This window comes from Anser brachyrhynchus (genome assembly GCF_964034855.1).
Source record: "Anser brachyrhynchus genome assembly, chromosome: 11".
In the NCBI taxonomy this organism is placed as follows: domain Eukaryota; kingdom Metazoa; phylum Chordata; class Aves; order Anseriformes; family Anatidae; genus Anser; species Anser brachyrhynchus.
In genome coordinates, this window is record NC_137706.1 from 17,996,950 (window position 1) to 18,016,779 (window position 19,830).

General features: G+C 44.1%; 1 protein-coding gene across 1 annotated transcript; it reads left to right on the forward strand.

Annotated features, from left to right (window-relative positions):
• The first annotated feature begins 5,682 nt into the window (after positions 1-5,682).
• ARRDC4 (arrestin domain containing 4) lies at positions 5,683-15,286 on the forward strand. The gene is made up of 8 exons (XM_080607236.1): positions 5,683-6,259; positions 8,062-8,128; positions 8,413-8,560; positions 9,969-10,071; positions 10,777-11,033; positions 11,611-11,773; positions 12,318-12,472; positions 12,623-15,286. Exons 1-8 carry the CDS (start codon positions 5,911-5,913, stop codon positions 12,677-12,679), a joined length of 1,299 nt encoding a protein of 432 aa, XP_080463362.1. The 5' UTR covers positions 5,683-5,910; the 3' UTR covers positions 12,680-15,286.
• The last annotated feature ends 4,544 nt before the right edge of the window (positions 15,287-19,830 follow it).

Sequence of the window (19,830 nt, forward strand, 5' to 3'; positions counted from 1 at the left end):
TCTGCTTCGCACGAACACATCCGCAGTCGTTAATGGCTGCACTGCGGGACCACACTGAGAGCCACGGATAGCCTCAAGGGAGGCTTCTTCAGCCAGCCACCGTCCAGCAAACAGCACGCTGGGAACCGTCTTCTAGGCGCTGGATATGGCTTCTGTGTTTCTGCAGCGATATGAACCCACGTCATTGCTTGGTGCAAATTGCTAGGGCTGAGGAGTCACCACAACACACACATTCCTGTTTACAAGAGTGCTCTAACAAAAGATGAGTTCAGATCCAGACTTGCATTTCCCTTCAGCGTGAGGTACTCTGGTATGAGATTTGGGTTCATCTCAAGTTCAAGTTTTTTTCAAAGTATAAAAAAAAAAATGCACTTTACAAGCCATCAAAACCCTCAAGTTACAGCCAACAGTAGGAAACAGCTAAAGCAGCACATAAATAAGAACACAAATTAGTTTGTTAATTCCCCTTTCACTTTCTGGTTATTCATTCCATCGAGCCTAAACATCAAACCGTGAACCGCACATGAATAATGCAGTTGCTGCTTCAGAGTTGGTTCAACAGGAGAAATCTGTATCCTCCCTCTTTGTCACATATTTATAGGAGTATTTCTGAACACCTTGCTTTGAAGTCAGAGTCACTGAAATGCAGAGGGGTACACTTTACAATTGTAGGAAGCTCTTCCTCCAGAGAAGCACTTCCAGAAGGCCACTCTAATCGTGCTGGCGCCAATAAGCCCTATAAATCCTTCTGTCCTCAGGGGACAGCAGGATGAAGGGATGTTCTAACCACATCCATTTTTCTCTTCTCATACTCCTTGCAGAGCCTGTAGTAGTTGTAAACATTCAAAGCCACCCTCAAGCAGCCCTATGCTGCCCCAAGAGTGCTGGGTTCAGATCCCTTTTATGTAAGGGAACCAGCCATAACAGATCCTGCAATCTGACCCATTACACAAATATCTAAGCAAACAACAGGTCACTCCAGTGTTTTCTTTACGTGTGCATGAAACAGCACGATGGTTGGTGACATGCCAGACTGCAGCCCCAGTGTGTTAGGCTAGGAACTGGGACAGAAATCCTTGTCCTGGGAGTCCCCCAAACTGTTCACCTGCCGGCGAGGGGGAACATGCTGGCGCTGTGCTGCCACTCAAGGAGGAGACAGTTCTTTGAAGTTTGCACAACTCTTCTCTAAGCCCAGCCCCTCGAACCAGGGATGAGATGCACTTCTCCCACATCCTGAAGGTAATGGCAGGAAGGGGCTACATGAGGCAAGCACCCAGTGCATGAGCCTGGACATGCTGGGTCTCAGCCACCACGAACGCAACCTACTCTGCCCCTTGGCCAGATTTCCAACCTTGGCCGTCCTCTAGTCACGTATGATTTTCCATTTCCAGACGTAATCTTGTATTAAGTAAGACCAGTCTTTTGGCCTTCAAGGGGATTCTGCTTTGCCTGAAGGACTGTATGAAGAAACACCTACCAAGATAAAATGCACGCATTTATGGAGTCCTTGGCCAGCGTAGCAGTACTGGCTTTTCTAAATGTGCCACGTCCAGCCTGACTTAAAAATACACTCACTGGTGTTAACGCTTTGGCAGTGGTGACATATCAGACTGTGCTTGCAGCAGCATTTGGAAAAGCATCTCTGGCTTCTTGCAATCTCCTATGTGTAAATGTCACTTAATTGTCTAAGAAAAATTTGGCTGACCTTTCAATTACTGGTAATAGAATAAAAGCAATAGAAGACTGTACGTGACAGTGAGTGTCACCAACACCCAGTTGTCACCTTCCTGTGCTGATTGGCAGCGCCACAGAGAATTCACACTCCATTCCAGGGCTGCATTTTTGGCACAGCACTGATAAAGGAACTCACTGGTAAAAGGCCAGGAACTAGGAAATGAAAGGAACAGTCCCTCATCCTTCCCTGTCCTGACTCTTTAAACAAACCCAGAAAGAGGATTTCTGAATATCTGCAAAAAGGCCTTATGTTCTGAGGGCTTTTGTGGAACCTGAAAGAGCCCATAATACTTGCTTTCAGGTGTAGACATTGCTCTCTTCCATAACTGCTTTCTAATGCCTGTCAGACCCACAAAGGTGGTTGACTGTTTACAGATAGATGTCCAGGTACGTGGGCAAACCCTCCTGACCATGCAGAACAAAGGTCAGTATGGGGTTTACTCACTGTTTTTGAGACCTGGGCCAGTATATATGGTTTAGACAACGGTTTACACAACCGTTGTTGAGGGCGTTTGTGAGACCCTCATTAAGGTAATGCCTTTCTCATGGCTCTCCCACTGAACTATACTGCGTGTAGTCACTAGTGGTGTCTGTCACGTTTGGTACTGGATAAGAAAGACACCTGAATGGATGTTATAGTACAGCCATCTCACATAAATCCACAGTTTGTAATCTAGCTGTTAGCAGACACTTCTCAAAGCCCTCTTCTAGGAGCAGAAATAACTGTTCGCTCTCTGAATTGCCAGGCTGTTGATTAAGATCAGAAAGGTTTAACTGGCAACCTCCTAGTGCTGGTGCATGACTCATGATTAGGAGTGTTGGCTCAGCGTAAGTAAGAAGTTGTCTTTAGTAGGAAGAGGACAGCAAATGCTGACCACGTTTTCCACTTCCTTCCCACTCACAGTTTGGATCCCTGAAAAATAAGAGATGTTCCTGGCAGAAGTCACTCTGGCTGAGACCACTTCTCCTCTTGTATCTTCCACAAAGTATGATTACTTATTAATCAGGCATCCTCCTCTGTGTGCAGACTTGGGATCCATACGATACCTTCAAAAATTCCTCTGCCAGGCTGAAGCCCTGATAGCCTATTTTCAGTGTGCGTACTGAGGTGATTTGCAACTAACGATTACATCTAGAAACTTAAGCTGCCAGATCCCTCTAAATTCAGTGATCTGACTACAAGAGTCAATTAACCATCAGAGCTAGGATATTACCAGCTGCTGCAGAAAGATGTTCTTCTAGTTCCTTCACCTTCACGATAAGAGCTGATCACAGCCTCATTGCTAGAGCTGATCACAGCTTTGAGGGCACGCTCAAGTGAGACCTTTCTTTCTGCATTCTTTACTCTTACATGAGAACTTGTGCATTAATTAGCTTGCTAAGGCAGCTAGTTCTTACGTAGTCCTGAATAAAGTGGCAAAATAAAAGAATAGAAAGGATAATCAAGCACTTGAATATCTCTTGCTCTTTCTCACATACACCCACACACATGCATCCAGTCACACACATACACCCATACTGTCTGAGTGTTCATCTGCTGTTCCTTCCTTCCTTCTGGCTTATCAGATACTAAAATAGTGATGTGGTAGTTTCCATCATTCATGCTATGACTTCACTGTGTCGGTCAGTTGAAACGTCTCATGCACAAGAAAGTATTCTCAAGAAGGGTGGATGAGAAAACAGTCAATCACTGCATGATAATTTCAACAAGGAAGTTTCGGTCTTTGAGTTGTGCTGAAAAAAGCCTATCAAAGGGGAAACAAACATCTGGAACAAGTAGCATCTGACTGTGACTGAATGTTCCTACTCTCTGAATCCTCTGTGATCTAATTGTTCAAGTCATACAAACTTCTAAACTCTCACTAATTCTGTGTTGTTGTTTTTTATACACAATTGTCCACATTCACTCCTTTCCCTATCTAGCTCGTTTGCACTTGCAAAGAAATAACAGAAGGCAAAATTTGAATGGTCATGTAATACCTGTAAGAGAATTGTTTTTATACAGGATATAACTCATATGGGAAAAAATGGAGATGTGGAATTTCGATTTTTTACCTCTTATATTCATAATACTTTCAAAATCAGTTACAAGAAATTGCATACATTGTACATAAGCAAATTTAGCAAATAAATAGTCTGCGTGCATATCTGTCCAAGCACATTCTGTTGGCTTGCTACAAAACTAACCTGACACTTGCTAATATATGGAAAAAGGTTTATATGGAACAGGACAATCAAGCAGTGTTAGTTTAATTAACTAAAAATACCAAAGATAGCAATATGTTAATATACCTCTGTTCCCAAATATGATAAAAACATTTGTTAGTTCCTGTGAAAACTAATTCAGAAAGCACAAAGGAACTTGAATATCCAAAAATTGTTTAAATACTCAATGAATCATCACAGCATTTTTTTCTTTAGTTACATAATTCTTCACCATGAGCTGGGAAACCTGTGGCCAACAGTCCAGATAAAGTCCGTGAATTCAGCCCATCTGGAATCACATTACTTTTCCCCACGTTATTACTGATTAACGCTGAGGTGTGCGTTAACACGTAGCCAATGAAAGGTGTTCCAAAGGCCTACGTGGCTCTCAGCAAGGCCAAGTTCTTCATCTCAGAAGTAATTCTGAACATCAGCGTACGTTTCAGGGGACCGGATATCACAGAGGTATGCCACGAATCCTGAGGAACCCTGAGGTTATCACGTCAGGTAGTTAAAAGCCGAGGCTCTGAGTGTGGAAGCCATTTTTTACTAATTCCGGTAATTACCTGAGTCAGCAGGGAAGCACCAGGCTGCTCCTTTCCAGTGCTCACGAGGGATAGAAAAATGCAGGAAGCAGCAGCTGCTGGAAGCGTCGGGCACGCGGGTGACTCGGGCAGGGCAATGCCTCCTGTCAGCGAGGGGAACGCAGCAGGTCGTTCCCCGCACACACCTTCAGGGAGAGGCCCTGCTGCAGACTCAGGCGATGACAAAGTGTGACACTTCCTAAACAAAATTAACTTCAGCAACCCTCTGGTGCAGGCGCACCGTTTGGTTTTGTAACGCGTATCAGGCTGGCCATGGCTCAGAGCCGCACGGCCACCAGGCTGCTGGGTCCGGACCTGTTCCCCTATGGACACAGACAGCCTTCCCGCTCTTCCTACAGGCGCCGGGGGCTTTCCTAAATTTGTACTGCTAAGAATTGGGAATAACCAACCTTGCTTTTATGCTTGTGGGCTGATTTGTCAAGTATGACCTGCAGAGTTTGTACGGAAAGGCTTCGGCCGTGCTGCTGAGGCCTAGCGGCACGCGGCCCTGCATGGCCGCTTCGCACCCCGAAGGCACGAGCTCCCCAGTGGGGCACCCGCTGGTGACGGAGCGGAGGAAATCCAGCAGGTGCGTGTACAGCGAGGGCAGGGCACAGCCTCCCTGAGGTAAACTGAGGGGGTACCACCACGTCGCCAATCTTTGCTTTATTTTGTATTCCGTGAGTCCCACCGCCTGCGGGGCGAGGCTGAGCCTGATGGCAACGCAACGCCTGCCCCGAGCTCCTGCCCCTGGCCCTGCTGACAGGAACGGAGGCCTGCTGATGGCCTTGGGCCTCCCTCAGGCCTCCAGCCCCCAGCCTCCATTCCCTAGTCCTCAACCCCAAGCCTCTGTCCCCGGCCCCCAATCTCCAGCCTCCACCCCCATTCCCCTATCCCCATTCCCCTATCCCCATTCCCCTGCCCCAGTCCCCAACCCTCACCCCTCACCCAGCCCCCCCCCCGCCCAGGAGGCCCCTCCCCGCACCCGCCCTCGCCCCTCCCCGCGCCCGCCCTCACCCCTCCCCGCGGCCTGTCCCGGCCCCTCCCCGCCTGTTTACCCACGGGCCGCGCACGTGGCGGCCTCGCCCCGCCATTGGCCTCCCCTCCGCTGCCCTGCAGCCTCCCCGCCAATCGGCGCTCTGTCCACGCGCCTCCTCCCCCCACCCCATTGGCTGGAGGGCGGCGATCACGCCGCGTGACGCGCGCCCCTCCGCCGAAACCAAGCGGGGGGCGAGCGAACGGCGAGGCGGGGAGCCGCGGGGCGACCAATCGGAGCCGGGCGGCAGGGGCGGGGCTCGGCGCTGCGGGCTCCGGCGGAGCCGGGCGGGTTTTAAAGGCACCGACGGCGGCGGCCGCGGCCTGCCCGGGGGGGAGCCGGGGCGCCAAGATGGCGGCGGCCGGCTGCGGGCCCGGCGGCGGGGCGGTGCGGGCGCTGGCCCTGGTGCTGCAGGACGAGGCGCGGCCGGGCGGCGGCGGCTACTGCAGCGGGGACACGGTGCGCGGCCGGGTGCTGCTGGAGCTGGCGGGGCCGCTGGCGCTCCGCGGGCTGCGCCTGGAGGCCGCGGGCCGGGCCCGGGTGGCGTGGGGCGAGGCGGCGGCGGGCGGCGGCGGAGGAGGAGGAGCAGCGGCCCCCGGGGGAGCCTGCGGGGCGGCGGCGGGGCCGGTGGGGCCGCGAAGGGAGGCGGAGGTGCGGTACCTGGACGTCCGGCAGAGCCTGCTGCGGGAGCCGCGCGGAGGTGAGGGGAGTGGGGGGCGGGAGAGGGGGGTGAGGGGGGAGCTCTGCCCCCTGGGGGGGCCGGGAGGCGGCTGGGGGGGGGCACAGAGGTGCGGGGAGCAGCCCCCGGGGCGGCCGCAGCCCGCAGTGTACGCGAGGAGAGGGCTCGGCCCGGTTTGGTCGAGTCCTGAGGCTCGGGCAGGGTGGTTTGGGCAGGCGGGATGGCAGGGCGAGGGAGGGGTTTTAAGGTAAAAGGGGAGAGGTTTAGGTTAGAGGTGAGGTGGAAATCCTTCGCTCTGTGGGTGGTCAGGCGCTGGGACAGGCTGCCCAGAGAAGCTGTGGGTGCCCCATCCCTGGAGGTGGTCGGCAGCAGGTTACATGAGGCCCTGAGCTAGTGGGTGGTGTCCCTGCCCATGGCGGGGGCTTGGAGGCCCCATCCAGCCCGAGCCGTTCTCTGATGACTGCTGCACCGTGAGCCACAGGTCCAGAAACACAGCCTGCAGTTTTCACTTGGTTTGTTACGTTGGTCTCCTACATAATGTGTCCCGCAGGGGTTAGCTCTTCACAAATTACCTTAGGCACCTGAGCGTGCCTCATGTGCTGTAAGCAGCACCTGAAGTCACCAGTGAAAGACTCTGCAAGCAGCCAGCTCGCTTTTGGAATGACTTAAGAGGAACACCTTTAACAATCACGCAAACGCTGCAGCATTAGGGCAGTACTGAAGAATTAAAGGAAAATGGCATTTCATCATGTAATGGTGAAATACTTCTCACGCCTATCTGTAGGAAAAGTAACTATTAGGCCTTAAATCTCCACTACAGTAGGCCCTCTAAAAATGTATTATGATTATATATATTAGTAATAAAAATAGTAATGCTGGCCTTAAATTGCAGCTTTTTAGTACTGAATTGTTAATTGAATAAGTAGATCAGCTGCTGTCATAGAATTATAGGATCATTTCAGTTGGAAAAGACCCTAAATATCATCAAGTACAGCCATCAACGTGGCAGAACCAAGTCCCCAGCTAAGCCATTTCCCTAGGTGCCAAATCCGTGCTTCTCTTAAATACCGCTAGGGATGGCGACTCTGTCGCTTCCCTGGGCAGCTGATTTCAGTGCCTGACCAACCTTTCTCTGAAGAAATTCTTTGTGATAACCAATCTAAACCTATCCTGGCACAACTTGGGGCAATTTCCTCATGTCCTATCACTCTTTCTCTGAGAAAAGAGACCAACACCCACCTTGCTGTAACCTCCCATTCAGGTGGTTACAGGTAGAGAGCGATGAAGTCTCCCCTCAGCCTCCTCTTCAGACTCAGCAGCCCCAGTTCCAGCAGCCATTCCTCGTATGTCTTGTTTTCTAGTCCCTTCTCCAGTTTCACCGCTCTTCTCAAATGCGTCCCAGCAAACCAGTATCTTCCTTGTAGTGGGGTGCCCACAACGAGCACTGAACGTAGTACTCAAAGTGCGGTCTCACCAGTGCCGAGTACAGAGGGACAATCACTTCCCTAAATCACTTCCTTTATCACAGTCCTGTTAAAAAGAAAAAGAAACATAATGCTTTCCAGAAGCCATTTTGGATTAGAAATTGGCCAGCATCCTGAACTGAAACTCAAGGTCTCAGTGCTTCCTTGATTTTTTTTCATTGAAATCACACCACAGAATAAATAAAATGTGGGCTCCCATCCAGAACCCACTGGGATCAGTAAAAAGTTTCTTCTAGTCCCTTGCATCTGGGTGCTTTCAGTCATAAATAATTTATAAAAGCCTCTGCTTTGTTCTATTTATGGAATAACTAAAATATACTATTGGTTTTTATTCTGCAGGTGAGGAAAGCTTAGTTCTTTTAGATGGAAGACATGAATTTCCCTTCAGCTTTCAACTCCCACAAGAGTAAGTTAAATAATGCAACCTGAAGGGACTGTGCTGGACACTGCTTGTTGTGGAAAACGAACTCTGTATAATTTGGCTCAAGTTTTTTAATATCAAACCGATAATTCAGCTTTATATATTTGTCTTAATCAACCACCACGTAGATTGGCCTTGTTTGTTACAGTTTCCCTAAAGCCTTAAAAGTACAAGAAGTAAATGGGTAAACACTTGTATATACAGGAACTGTTCGTCTTTGCAACTGAGTTACAAACTGATGGTAATGGTTTTATGACTGCTTGTTTCAGGCCTCTGGTGACCTCTTTCACTGGGAAGTATGGCAGTATTCAGTACTATGTGAAAGCAATTCTGGAAAGACCTGCAGCACCTGATCAAAGTGTACAGACAGAGCTTCAGGTCATTAGCCATATCGACGTCAACTCACCAGCTTTATTGGTAAGAAGGTCCTCCACTCCCCCTTCCTACCTTAAGGCCACCTGCAAAAATTAAAATTAATTTAAAAATGAACAGTTACCATCCAGCCATCTAGCCATTTTCATGTTATTCTGGAGTGTCATTTTCTGACTTCTGAAAGCATATAAGCTCCCTAAGCTTTTCTCTATAAATAGATGATCTTAGGTTGTGTGAATAGCAAACAGAGTGGCTTTTTTTTTTTAATACCATTGATTACAACCCTGATGGCTTAGGTGCTCTTGCCAAAAAGTTATGCAGGCTTCAAATGCATAAATAAGGCTTAATAATAATAATGCACGAGCATGAAGTAGTTACTCTTACCAGAGCCACTACATTCATAGGGCTGCAGTGTCCTAAACTCGTCAATAATAGTAGGTTGAGGAACAGTAATTATAGAAGAGTATTAATCATGCCCAGCCTGTCATTTATGCTCTGGCCATTATGTTACGTATCCTTCCATTTTGCATGTCGTTTTCTAACATTAAGTGTGTGCACGCAGCTGCTTCGGAGATCTTTTCAGTTATTTCCTTATGACAGATTTGGCCACATTAAACCATTGAGCTTCTAATAATCACTGGAAATACTGTAGAGTAATAAGAAAGATCGGGCATTAAGTAATGAGAAAATAGGCTAGATAGAAGCTAATGAGCTGGATTCTTTTATCTCAACCCATATTATGAAAATAATATAAAATTATACCTTGCACTTTCATGATAGCAACTGGATCTAAATGGTTATTCATTTAAATATGAATAAGTAATTTCTATTTTATTTAAAATGCTAGGATAATTTTAACATTTCATCATGATGTGAGCGTAGTTAGATGTTTTGAGCACTCTTTTTTCCTCTTTATTGGCTCACATTTTAATCTCTCTTGATCTAGAACTTACAGAAGTGTTTTGGCAGTGACATTTGTAACCAGATTGTAGTCCTTATATTCAGCAACACGTTACGAGTGTGAAGGCAGCGTATGTAGTTACTGCAAGGACAGCGTTGAGTTGACCACGGGTTATTGCATAGGAGAGGGCAATGGGTCATCTAGTAAGCAGTGTCTGTTTTCGTGGATTACCAGACTACCACCAAAAAAGTGCAAAACTACACAAATTTGAGACATCATGATTATAGCAACTGGGGGCAGTGCCCAGTAAATGATTTTAAGTATCTTGAATCCTGGCTGCCCTTTAAAAACAGTCGTGTGTTCAAATAGCTAAAATTTGTTTCCATTTTACATGGTGGCAAAATGCCAGTTCCATTGCATAGTACAAAGTTTATCAAATCCAAGTGGATTTCAGAATTAATTTCAATAATTGATGTGCATTAATATTAAACTGCAAGTGATTGATAACTTTATGCCATAAAATGAAAAAAAAACAACTCCTCTATTTTATAGACACCTGTTCTAAGAAGTCAGGAGAAGATGGTTGGTTGTTGGTTTTTCACCTCTGGGCCAGTGTCTCTGAGTGCCAAAATTGAGAGGAAGGGATACTGTAATGGTAAGAGGAGTTGTCTTCACCCTTCAAGATGTGAATATTAAACATCTAATAGGATTTTTCATCTCTGTAAAGCCAACACTTTATAGTTGAAAGAATAGCTGTGCTAAGGAGGTAATAAAGATCTATATGAATTCGTCTAAGAAAAATTGTCTAACCCCACCCCTCGCTCCCCCCTCATGAATATAAAGAGAAAGGAAGTCCTGTTAGACAGTAATCTCGTGGAAAAGCCATGTACATCTGAATGTGAAGAACAAGATGCTTTTAGTGGGGATAAAATCGTAATTGGGGATATAGTTTATTTTTAATGTCCCATTTGTGTAGGTTTACACTTCTGTAAGAATGAGCTTTAGCAGCTTCTTTGGCATCTTGATAACATCAGATAGATTGAGGAAATGAAATATTCTGGAATTGAGTTAGCACTACATAAAAGGAAGACTGGTGCGTAATTTGCAAATAAAGCTTTTATAGCTTGTTCATGTTATGCTTAATGTTTCAAAATGAATGAATCATTGTTTATACATAAAATGTAGTAGGTGGCTATAATTCTGCCTGAATACCACTCTGCAAAGAAACTAGCTTGAGGAAACTAACAAGTATTGTTCTCATAACATTGCGGATGATGTACGTGCTGCATAACATGCTTTGATATTCCCAAAGAAAAGCTGGTAAATACCAATTATTTATTGATTTTTTTCTGTTTTTAAGGGGAAGCCATACCAATCTATGCAGAAATTGAGAATTGCTCTTCCCGCTTGATTGTTCCTAAAGCTGCCATTTTCCAAACACAAACTTACCTGGCCAGCGGGAAGACAAAAAGTTTCCGTCAGATGGTTGCCAATGTGCGAGGAAACCATATTGCCTCGGGGAGTACAGATACCTGGAATGGGAAAACTCTGAAAATCCCACCTGTGTCCCCCTCTATCCTTGACTGCTGTATTATTCGAGTAGAATATTCATTAGCTGTAAGTATGCATTTTCATTACAAATATGTAACTCCTGTGTAACTCTTGAATACTAAATTAATTTGGGAGTAGAAGAACTTTCTTACTGAGCAGCTTTTACATTTTGAATTTGGGAATGACAATAAATACCAATAAATATCATATACGGGAGAGAGACTGAAGATACTGAGGAGACTCTGAAATTGAAGGATAGGAATGATGGGGAAAATAAGCTGCTGCTTCCTCAAACATTTTCTAGTTCTGTGCCTGCAGAGGGTATTACGGGGAAAGTATTTCAAACTGAGTGGGATCTTCTGGTCATTCTCATCAGAAGTGGGAAGGTAGGACTGAAAGTCAAATGCAAAATTACTTTTGTGAACATGTTTAGTACTTTTCCTAATGTCACCTAGACAAGGTGTAGAAAGAAGGAAATGGCCAAAAAAATAACTAAAGCTGTCAGAGTATTCGCTAAACATACCTGTGATGAGGAAACTCCTAATTTTTAAACAACCTGATGCATTGGCAGAATTGTAGCTTCCAGGAGCATCAATGTGGTCTAATGCTGTCTCTTTCTCTTCTGTTTTCTGTTGTCACACAGGTGTACATTCATATTCCTGGTGCTAAGAAATTGATGATTGAAATGCCTCTAGTGATTGGCACTATTCCATGTATTAGCTTTTCAAGCAGAAACTCCAGCATTACCAGCCAGTTTAGCGTGGATATGAGTTGGCTGGCGTTAACCCTACCAGAACACCCTGAAGGTAACATGTATTGAACTTTACATAAGACAACATAGTACTGTTTACAACAGAAAGATAGCAGTGGCAGTTCAAGGACTAGATCAATAAAGGATGTAGACAGTTAAAGTATGACTCAGGAGAAGTGAGGCACACAAATCTAACTCAAAATCCACAAGTATTGGTAAGGATACCCTGCTCCAGCTTTCCCTAAGCCTCCACCTCTATCTGACTTGCAACTGAATCTTGAAATAACTAACCTCTGATTGTGAGAATTCTACGTTGGCAGTAGGCACCTTAAAGTTACTTAATGAGTGTATCTTGATACAATATAGGTTTGTTGCTGGAGTAGCCCTAAACGCATCTGTAGTATGTCTGCAGAATCACTTATGCTTACTAAAAAGAAAGTTCTAGATAGAATATTTATGAATATAGTGCACTTCATACAATTTGACGCTGTACAGTGTTTAATAAACAGGACCTTGTGCTCTTGGAAACTGTAATGCATATACTGTCTGGCTGTGAGTGAATACTTCCAAATTTGACAGTAGTATCTCTTGTGTTTCAGCACCACCAAATTATGCTGATGTAGTGTCTGAGGAAGAGTTTTCCAGACATGTTCCTGCTTATCCACCACCAATCGACTGTGAGGAACAATTGTGTTGTCCTGTGTTTGCTTACATACAAGAGTTCCGGTTTCAGCCTCCACCTCTTTATTCAGAGGTAAAAAAATAAACAACAAAAAGGTTTCAAAAAAAAAGCTTTTTGAAAAGCCCCTGCCGAATCTTAAGTGTGTTTACTGTCAGATGGCCAAAAAAAGATGTTCCAAAGTGCAAGAATTATAGGCAGTAATTGTTGACATTCTCTCTGTAGGTTGATCCACATCCAACTGATGTAGAAGAAGTTCAGCCTGTTTCATTCATGCTTTGAAGAGGATTTGTGATGAATGTCTTACCTTTCTGCTGCTTCAGCTGACAGTGCAACTAAAAAGGAGACAGTTTTCTTCCTCAAGACTGAAGTTTGTGTACAAAAAAGGCAAAAGAAAATGGAGACGGAGGTATGAGCACGTTTGGTGATGGAGGAGAATCTTCTGGATTAGTCTGCACAAAGGATGTTGTAGGAGCAATTATGATTGGGGTACATGAGAAGTACTGGAAAATACTGAATGTGTTCTAAAAAGTGAATGTACTGCGTAAAGTGCACAGTGGAAATGTAAGGATCTTCTGAAGAGAAAGAGAATTAATACTTTGTCACTCTGGAAGAATTCAAGTAATGATGTTCAGAACTTTGTAGTAGAACAGAACGTAGGGTAAGAAAATATTTCCAAAAGATTGCCCAGGATTGCCCAGAGCTCAAGGGGCTTCAGCTTCACACTATCTGCATCCAAGAACGGAACGCTACTAAAATGTGGAGCAAAATCTTCACTTTAGCTTAACTTTGTTTCATGAGAGCCTGCCCTTTTAACTGTCAAGTGTTAATTTTTTCATCATTTATACTGATTCTAAAGATGTCATGGATGACAGAATAACTGTTACGCAATATTAAGAAGGCAACCATTTACTGAATGAAAGATACAAATCTGTAAAAAGAAAACTGAACTTTGATACAAGCTTATGCACTATGCTCTCTTTCAAGGGGTTTCTTAAGGGAATTATTCTGGCCTCTTCTACTGTGTAGTTCTTTTTCTGCATCTTGCATCTATGGATGGCATGATAAGGGGAAGCATGGCAAGGGAAGATCCTTCTGCCAACAGGTGTACTAAGCAAAATGGACAACACTTAATTTATTCAGAAGCCTTTATAAACCTACCTCTGTTTTGGAAATTCACTTATTTTCAGAGCTGAGACTCAAGAAAAAAAAAGTCTTGTTAAAGCTTCAACATACTTCAAGATTCTAAAAGGGACCCTAAATGGTTTCTGTGGTTAGTGAATGAGATTGGAGGCATAGGGAGAAGCATAAATATACCCAGAATAGATACAGCTTATAACTGAAGTGGAAGCAGATATCAGGGGAACAAAATCCTCTGATAATGGCACAACGCTTCTCATTACTCCTGCATTTTTGTCTATGGATCTATTGTCAGGGGCTGCACTGGTCATTTGCTATCCATATTGTTTTTTGTGTTTCCTTGTTTGTTTATGCTGTTTAATTTTGTTTTGGTGCAATATTCTAATGTTTTCTTCCTCAGGTCACTTAGAACAGTGAGTTTGTTGCTGCTAAGAACGAAGGCACATGATTTTACTTGGCCCTTTGCTGCCTTCATTTAAAGTAGAATGTTTGCTTCCTGCCAAGCATCAGTTGGAATAAGTAACCCACCATGAACAGATCACTTAAAGGAGCAGAAACACAGCATTCTTAATATGCATGTTTACAGTCAAGTCTTTATACAACAGGGGGTCTTGAACTGTTAGAATTACTCCATGTGTCTTACAGAAAGGTTTGGGGTTAAAACCCAGTGCTTCACGTGGTTAAAACATTATACTTTCAGATAACTACGAGAACAGTAATAGTTTCCTTCATTTCATCCATAACTGCAGTTTTTAAAAGTTTGAATGCTTTTTTTTATGAAATCTGTCTTCATTCAAGAAGCAGGGATTTTTTCTACAGGCATATATGGATATATATTTTTAGTCTTCTTTTGGTATGACTTCCTTACATTGTTTAATTTCTAGCACTTCACCTCAAGTCACTTTTACATCAGTGTAAAAGACATGCTGATGGAGATTCACATTTCTAAACTGCAGTTACTTTTTTTCATTTGCAAATTTAAGTATTGTCATCTATAGCAAATGCAGCTTTAACCAAAAGTTGAGTGCATGTTTTATAAAGGACATTATAAAAATGAGTATTTCTCCACTTAAGTCTCAAGATGTAGCTCCTTAGGCCTTTTTATTTAAGTGATGGCAAGTCCATATAATCAATGCAGGATTTACATCACCTGGGAAAGGGAACAAGCATAATGTCCTTAAACAGATACCATTATGGCTACTTGAAAAACACTATGGCTGTGTATTAATTTGCATGTTAACAATTCAAAATACTAGCTTAAGGAAAATTAGGTGCTTTTTTTTGACTTTAATACCTGATAGGTGATGTGTGCTACCTGGCTAGTTGTTTGGTATAAACATGGTCAAGCAAACAAAAGCATGAAGGGTAAAGATGTGCTTTTTTTTTCTTTGAATTGTTTTTCATTATTTGCAGATAAACTGTGGCCTTAGATTGTTTGCTGCAAAAAAATAAAAAAACTGTGTTTCTGAGGAAGCACACACAGTCCTTCAAAGGGGGGTTGAAAACAAGATCAAATTCTGCTCTCTGACACTTGGCTTAGTGCAGAAACTGGTCCTTTAAATACTGTTTGCACAACAATAAGTTCAATATGCAGGGGGGTTGTTTTGATAACTTAACTGTGAAACAGTTGAAAAGAGACAAAAGAAAAAAAATGCTGTTAAACTTTAACATATGGGAACATGATTGTATTTTGTACTAATGTATGAGCCCTGTGGGCTCTTTTTTGTTAATAAAAGTGTAAAACCTGCATAGTGCTGTTTGGTGTGGTTTCAGTGTCTGTAAGACAAATAGCTGTGCTGTCTGGAACTACCTCTATTCTGCTAACTTTGAACACATGTAGGTCTCCTACTTCTCTGAGCCAGAAACTTTGCCTTCATCTGTCACTGCTTTACCAAACAGCAACTGGAACAAACTTTTCAAACATGGCCTGCTCTCATAGCTATTATGCAATAATACAAGACTAATAGTGTATATCTTACCCTTAATTATGCAGGATGCATGATGTAAGTGTTTGGGGTGTTTTTGAAAGGAAAAACTCATATTATTACTACATAGTTTGTGTTTCCTTTTGGAGAAAATTGTTTACTCAGTGAGTTTGGGGATCTTCAAAACAAAAAACTTGAGTGTGGTAGTGCATAACCAGAGTACTGACTAAACGAGTAGCTCCTATCATGGGGAAACAAGATGACAAATTGCGTTGAATGATACTGATCTGATGTATAGTACACCTAAGCCATAAATGAGATGATGAAATCACTGACGGGTTCCTGCTTCCCAAGGGTTTGAACAACAAAACAATTCTCGTCCTATTTCTACTTCTGAGGGAAGACAATGAACCACTCCTTCAAACCTTCAAAAATTCTAGGGGAAGATGATATTCAGGGTCACCAGACCAAACATAACATAGCACTAAGTTCACAGTAGCAATTCTACTTCATCCACTGCTAAGTTTTATAGGGGACTATTTCTCTTGACACGCTGTAATTGTCTATTAAAAGGGTTAGCGCTTAAACAGGTAGTTAATGATGTGCTCTTCCATACAAGGGTAGAGGAGATGCTGCAGGCTTGTGCTTGCAGCTCAGGCACTTCTGATATTTGAATGGAAACACATACTTCACATACAGAGTAAGAGAGCTCACTTAACTCCCGAACTGGGGCATATTCCAAACTCTTAAAATAGCATGTTCCATTACTTCACCGTCCAATTTGAACATCCGAAGAGAACATCTAGCTCCTCCTGTTAAGTCTGTATTACAGATCTCAATTAAGAAGTCTGGGGAGAGCACAGCTGCCAGCCAAAGTTGATTTGAAGATAATCAATTGCCCTACGACTTTCCCACCCAAATAAGCAGAAAATGCCTACTTTCCAGTAAAATTCGGCTGCTTTTCAGTGCCCTCTTTGGAGGCAGTGAATGAGCACAGGGACATAAAAAGAGCCTTTCAGACTGCTGCATTTTCCTAAAGCTGATTATATAATATCTTAACATCAATAGGGACAGTACAGGCTACTGTGTAAAGTAGATTCTCTAAAGAACTAATTAGGTCTGCGATGAGCCTGGTCATTTGCTTCTAATACTCAAATTTTACACATATGTAGCATAGATGGGATGACAGTCTTGCTCTAAATTATGTAGTGTTCGTCATTTTTACTCATGATTAATACAAAATGATATTACACAAAAGTTGTACTGTAGCATCATTTCATTACTGGCATTTTAAGACAACTGACCAAAAGTAAGTCAAAAAATGGAAAGCAGTTTGACATGGAATGCAAAATGGTAATTCAAGTGGGACTTCACTAGAGTAGCTGCTTATGCCAGCAATGTGCTGTGGGTTGTCTTAGTTACACAGGACAGACTCTATCTGATTAAGTACAACTGTATTACTGATAAATCTCTGAGCACCCATCCCTTCAAAAGAAAAGAGGAAATCCCTCTTAGTTTTGGCTTACAACCAACCATCTGGCTGCCTGTAGGGTGAGGAGAACATGAAATGCAAGGTGAAAGTAGGAGCAAGTGCTGGTGCTTGACAGACACCTACAACTAGATTTCCTCAAATCATCTGATGCACGCAGACAAGCCCCAAATGATTTCATACAAATGCACGTGATATTTGCTCTGTCAATTAATGACAGTTGTTTTTTTTGTTATTTGTGGTTTCAAGTAACAACTGTGGTCAGATTAAGGGTTGGATGCCTAAGTAAGCGTCATGTAAGGCAGATTTTTAGGTATTTACCACTCAGCAAATGTTACAGCCTAATACAAAGCATCACCCAAGCACTGAACCAGCCTTTCTGCTTTGCTTTTAGCTGTATTCAGCACCCCAGCCTTCTAATGGACACCTTTCCCCTACTCCCATCTCCAGCAAAACTGCTCACTGGCACTTTGCTTGTAATGCAAGTTTCAGCTGCAAGCCTCTGTACGCTCACAGAGATGGGGAGAGCAGCATAAGGGCATTTCTAGTCGTATAAATAGAAGGGGGACAGAGTTTAAACTGGTAAGCAGCTGTCCGTTGTGAGGCTGTGGGATGGAAACTGGGTGAGTGGGGAGGAATGGGAAGGAGAAGCTGTCAGTGTCAGGCAGAGGACACTGGTGAAGCAGTGAGCAGTCCTCTGGGAGGGGATTTCACCTGAACACCAAAAACAGCCAATCTCCCCTGGGGCCTGGAGTTTTACTGGCAAGACTTGGTATCAGACGTGGTGACACACAATGTGCTCAGACAGGATGCAGACACGTAGGCTAAACCCAGCCAAATAGTTTTGGCTATAAAAAGCTCTCTGTTGTTTTACAGTGCCTTGGAACAGCATCAGTTTCCCGATAAACCAGATATTGGGCACACAGAGAGATGCTTGACACTGACTTCCAGAGAGAACAGAAGGTGGGTGTACCTGCATTTCGGTACCCTGATGTGCGATACTTAACTACACACACAAAGGCCTTTTGAAAAAATGAGGAGCACATCTTGCATAAACAGAGACTTCTCACAAACCAACTTATCAGATATAACACTATTCACAACCTGACCTTCTGTCGTAGGCATCTTCCAGTCGGAACTTGCGGTGCCTGTACATCGTGAACAGCGGGACCTCAGCTTCGGGGAAACATGAACACACACCTCTTCAGCCCTGGTTCAGGGAAAATGAAAGAACAGATATAAGAGCTGTCGGTGGGAATTGAAGAATAGTCAAGCCAATAATAATAATAATAATTTTGACTGCAAGGTCTTAAACAGGATTGTTGCACACCCAGAAAGAGCCCAGGGCTATGTATAGGCCGGTCCTATTTGATGTCACGTCTCGAATCAGGTTGTGTCAGTCACAACGGGTCAGACCACAACATGAGAAGAAAGTGATTCTTACTGCTGAACTAATTAAATTAATCAATGCACAAAAGAGATCACAACTGACAAAAAGTTAAATTTTCATTTAAATAATTTAAACCCTGAAGTGCTTTTATCATATATTTTAATATGATATGACCAATGCATTAGCCTAAACAGATAAGAAAGATACTAAAACAGAAAATAGTCTGTGGTCTTGAGTGGTAAACGAGAGCAGAAAGGGAAAAGCATCTGCTGATCTGACAGTCTCACACTACAGCATCCTGGGGGAGGAAACAAGTGTCGGAGAGGCTTTAGTATCCACACAGACATACGAAGTCTTGCACGCTGTGTCCAAGGGGTACCACTTGCCCCAGCAGTGGCATTTGGTATCATGATATCTGCCCCTCACTCTGAGATCCTAGAGCAGGTTGGCCTGATCCATTACCTGCAATTCAGCGATCAGACCTGCTCAGCACACAGGAGCAAGGTCAGGATGAGAAGCCATACCTCAAAAGGGCCCTGCCAAGGTGCAGCCAGCCCTGTGGTCCCTCTCCCATCGCTGTGCTGTTGGCTGCAAGGAGGCGAGCACAGCAGGGGCGAAGATTCGGGACGTCTGTTGGCACAAGGTGGTAAACAGAGAGGCCCCCAGGAAGGGCAACTTTGCAGGCTTTTTCTCAAGCGATCCCACCTGCCATCGCTGGGACAGGACTTTACGCTCCTCTAAACAAATTAACAATTCATTTCCAGCCCTGACATGAAGATTAACCCTGCCAATTAATTCCTTAATCTCTTGCTGCTGACAAGACTCACAGTTGCCATGCGGATGCTTGTCCACCGGGGCCTGAAGCAGGGATGCTCTGTTAGTTACCGCTGCGTCCAGGGTACGGCGTAGCCGATATTCAAACACACTCCGACTACACGAAGCAGGGCCGTATCTCACACCTCACCAATGTGCCCGCCAACACCTGATGGATTCCCTGAAAACAGCACGGATCTGAGTGACTGGGGCAGCTCTCGCGTATAGGAAACACGTTGACCCGTACGGGTCACTGAGCCATGACGTAGCTGTGCGGCTACGGAAAATGCTTCTTGGTCATTTCTAACACAACAGCGTTACAAGTTGAACAGGACAGAAAGTTTTTGTTTCAGATGACTTGAAGAAATAGTCAAACTTTCTCCTTCTGTCTACAATAAGCAAAATCTTGCTTTTTGGCTCGCTGCTGGAGGGAGAAGGAGCAGCCTCCTGCAAGCAGTTAGGAACTGGAGGTGTGATCTGCACCCACAGGAGCTGGGACATGCGTGAAACACAACAGAGAGGGAAAGTGATACTCAGCCACCTTGAGGGCTTTCTGGAAACCAGCTAGGACAAATTGGGTCAATTTTCCTTTGTTTCTCTAGGTTTTGCCATATATAATTAAGACAACACTGTCTATTAAGGTGTTTTGTGAAGTTAACTAATACTCAATAAAATC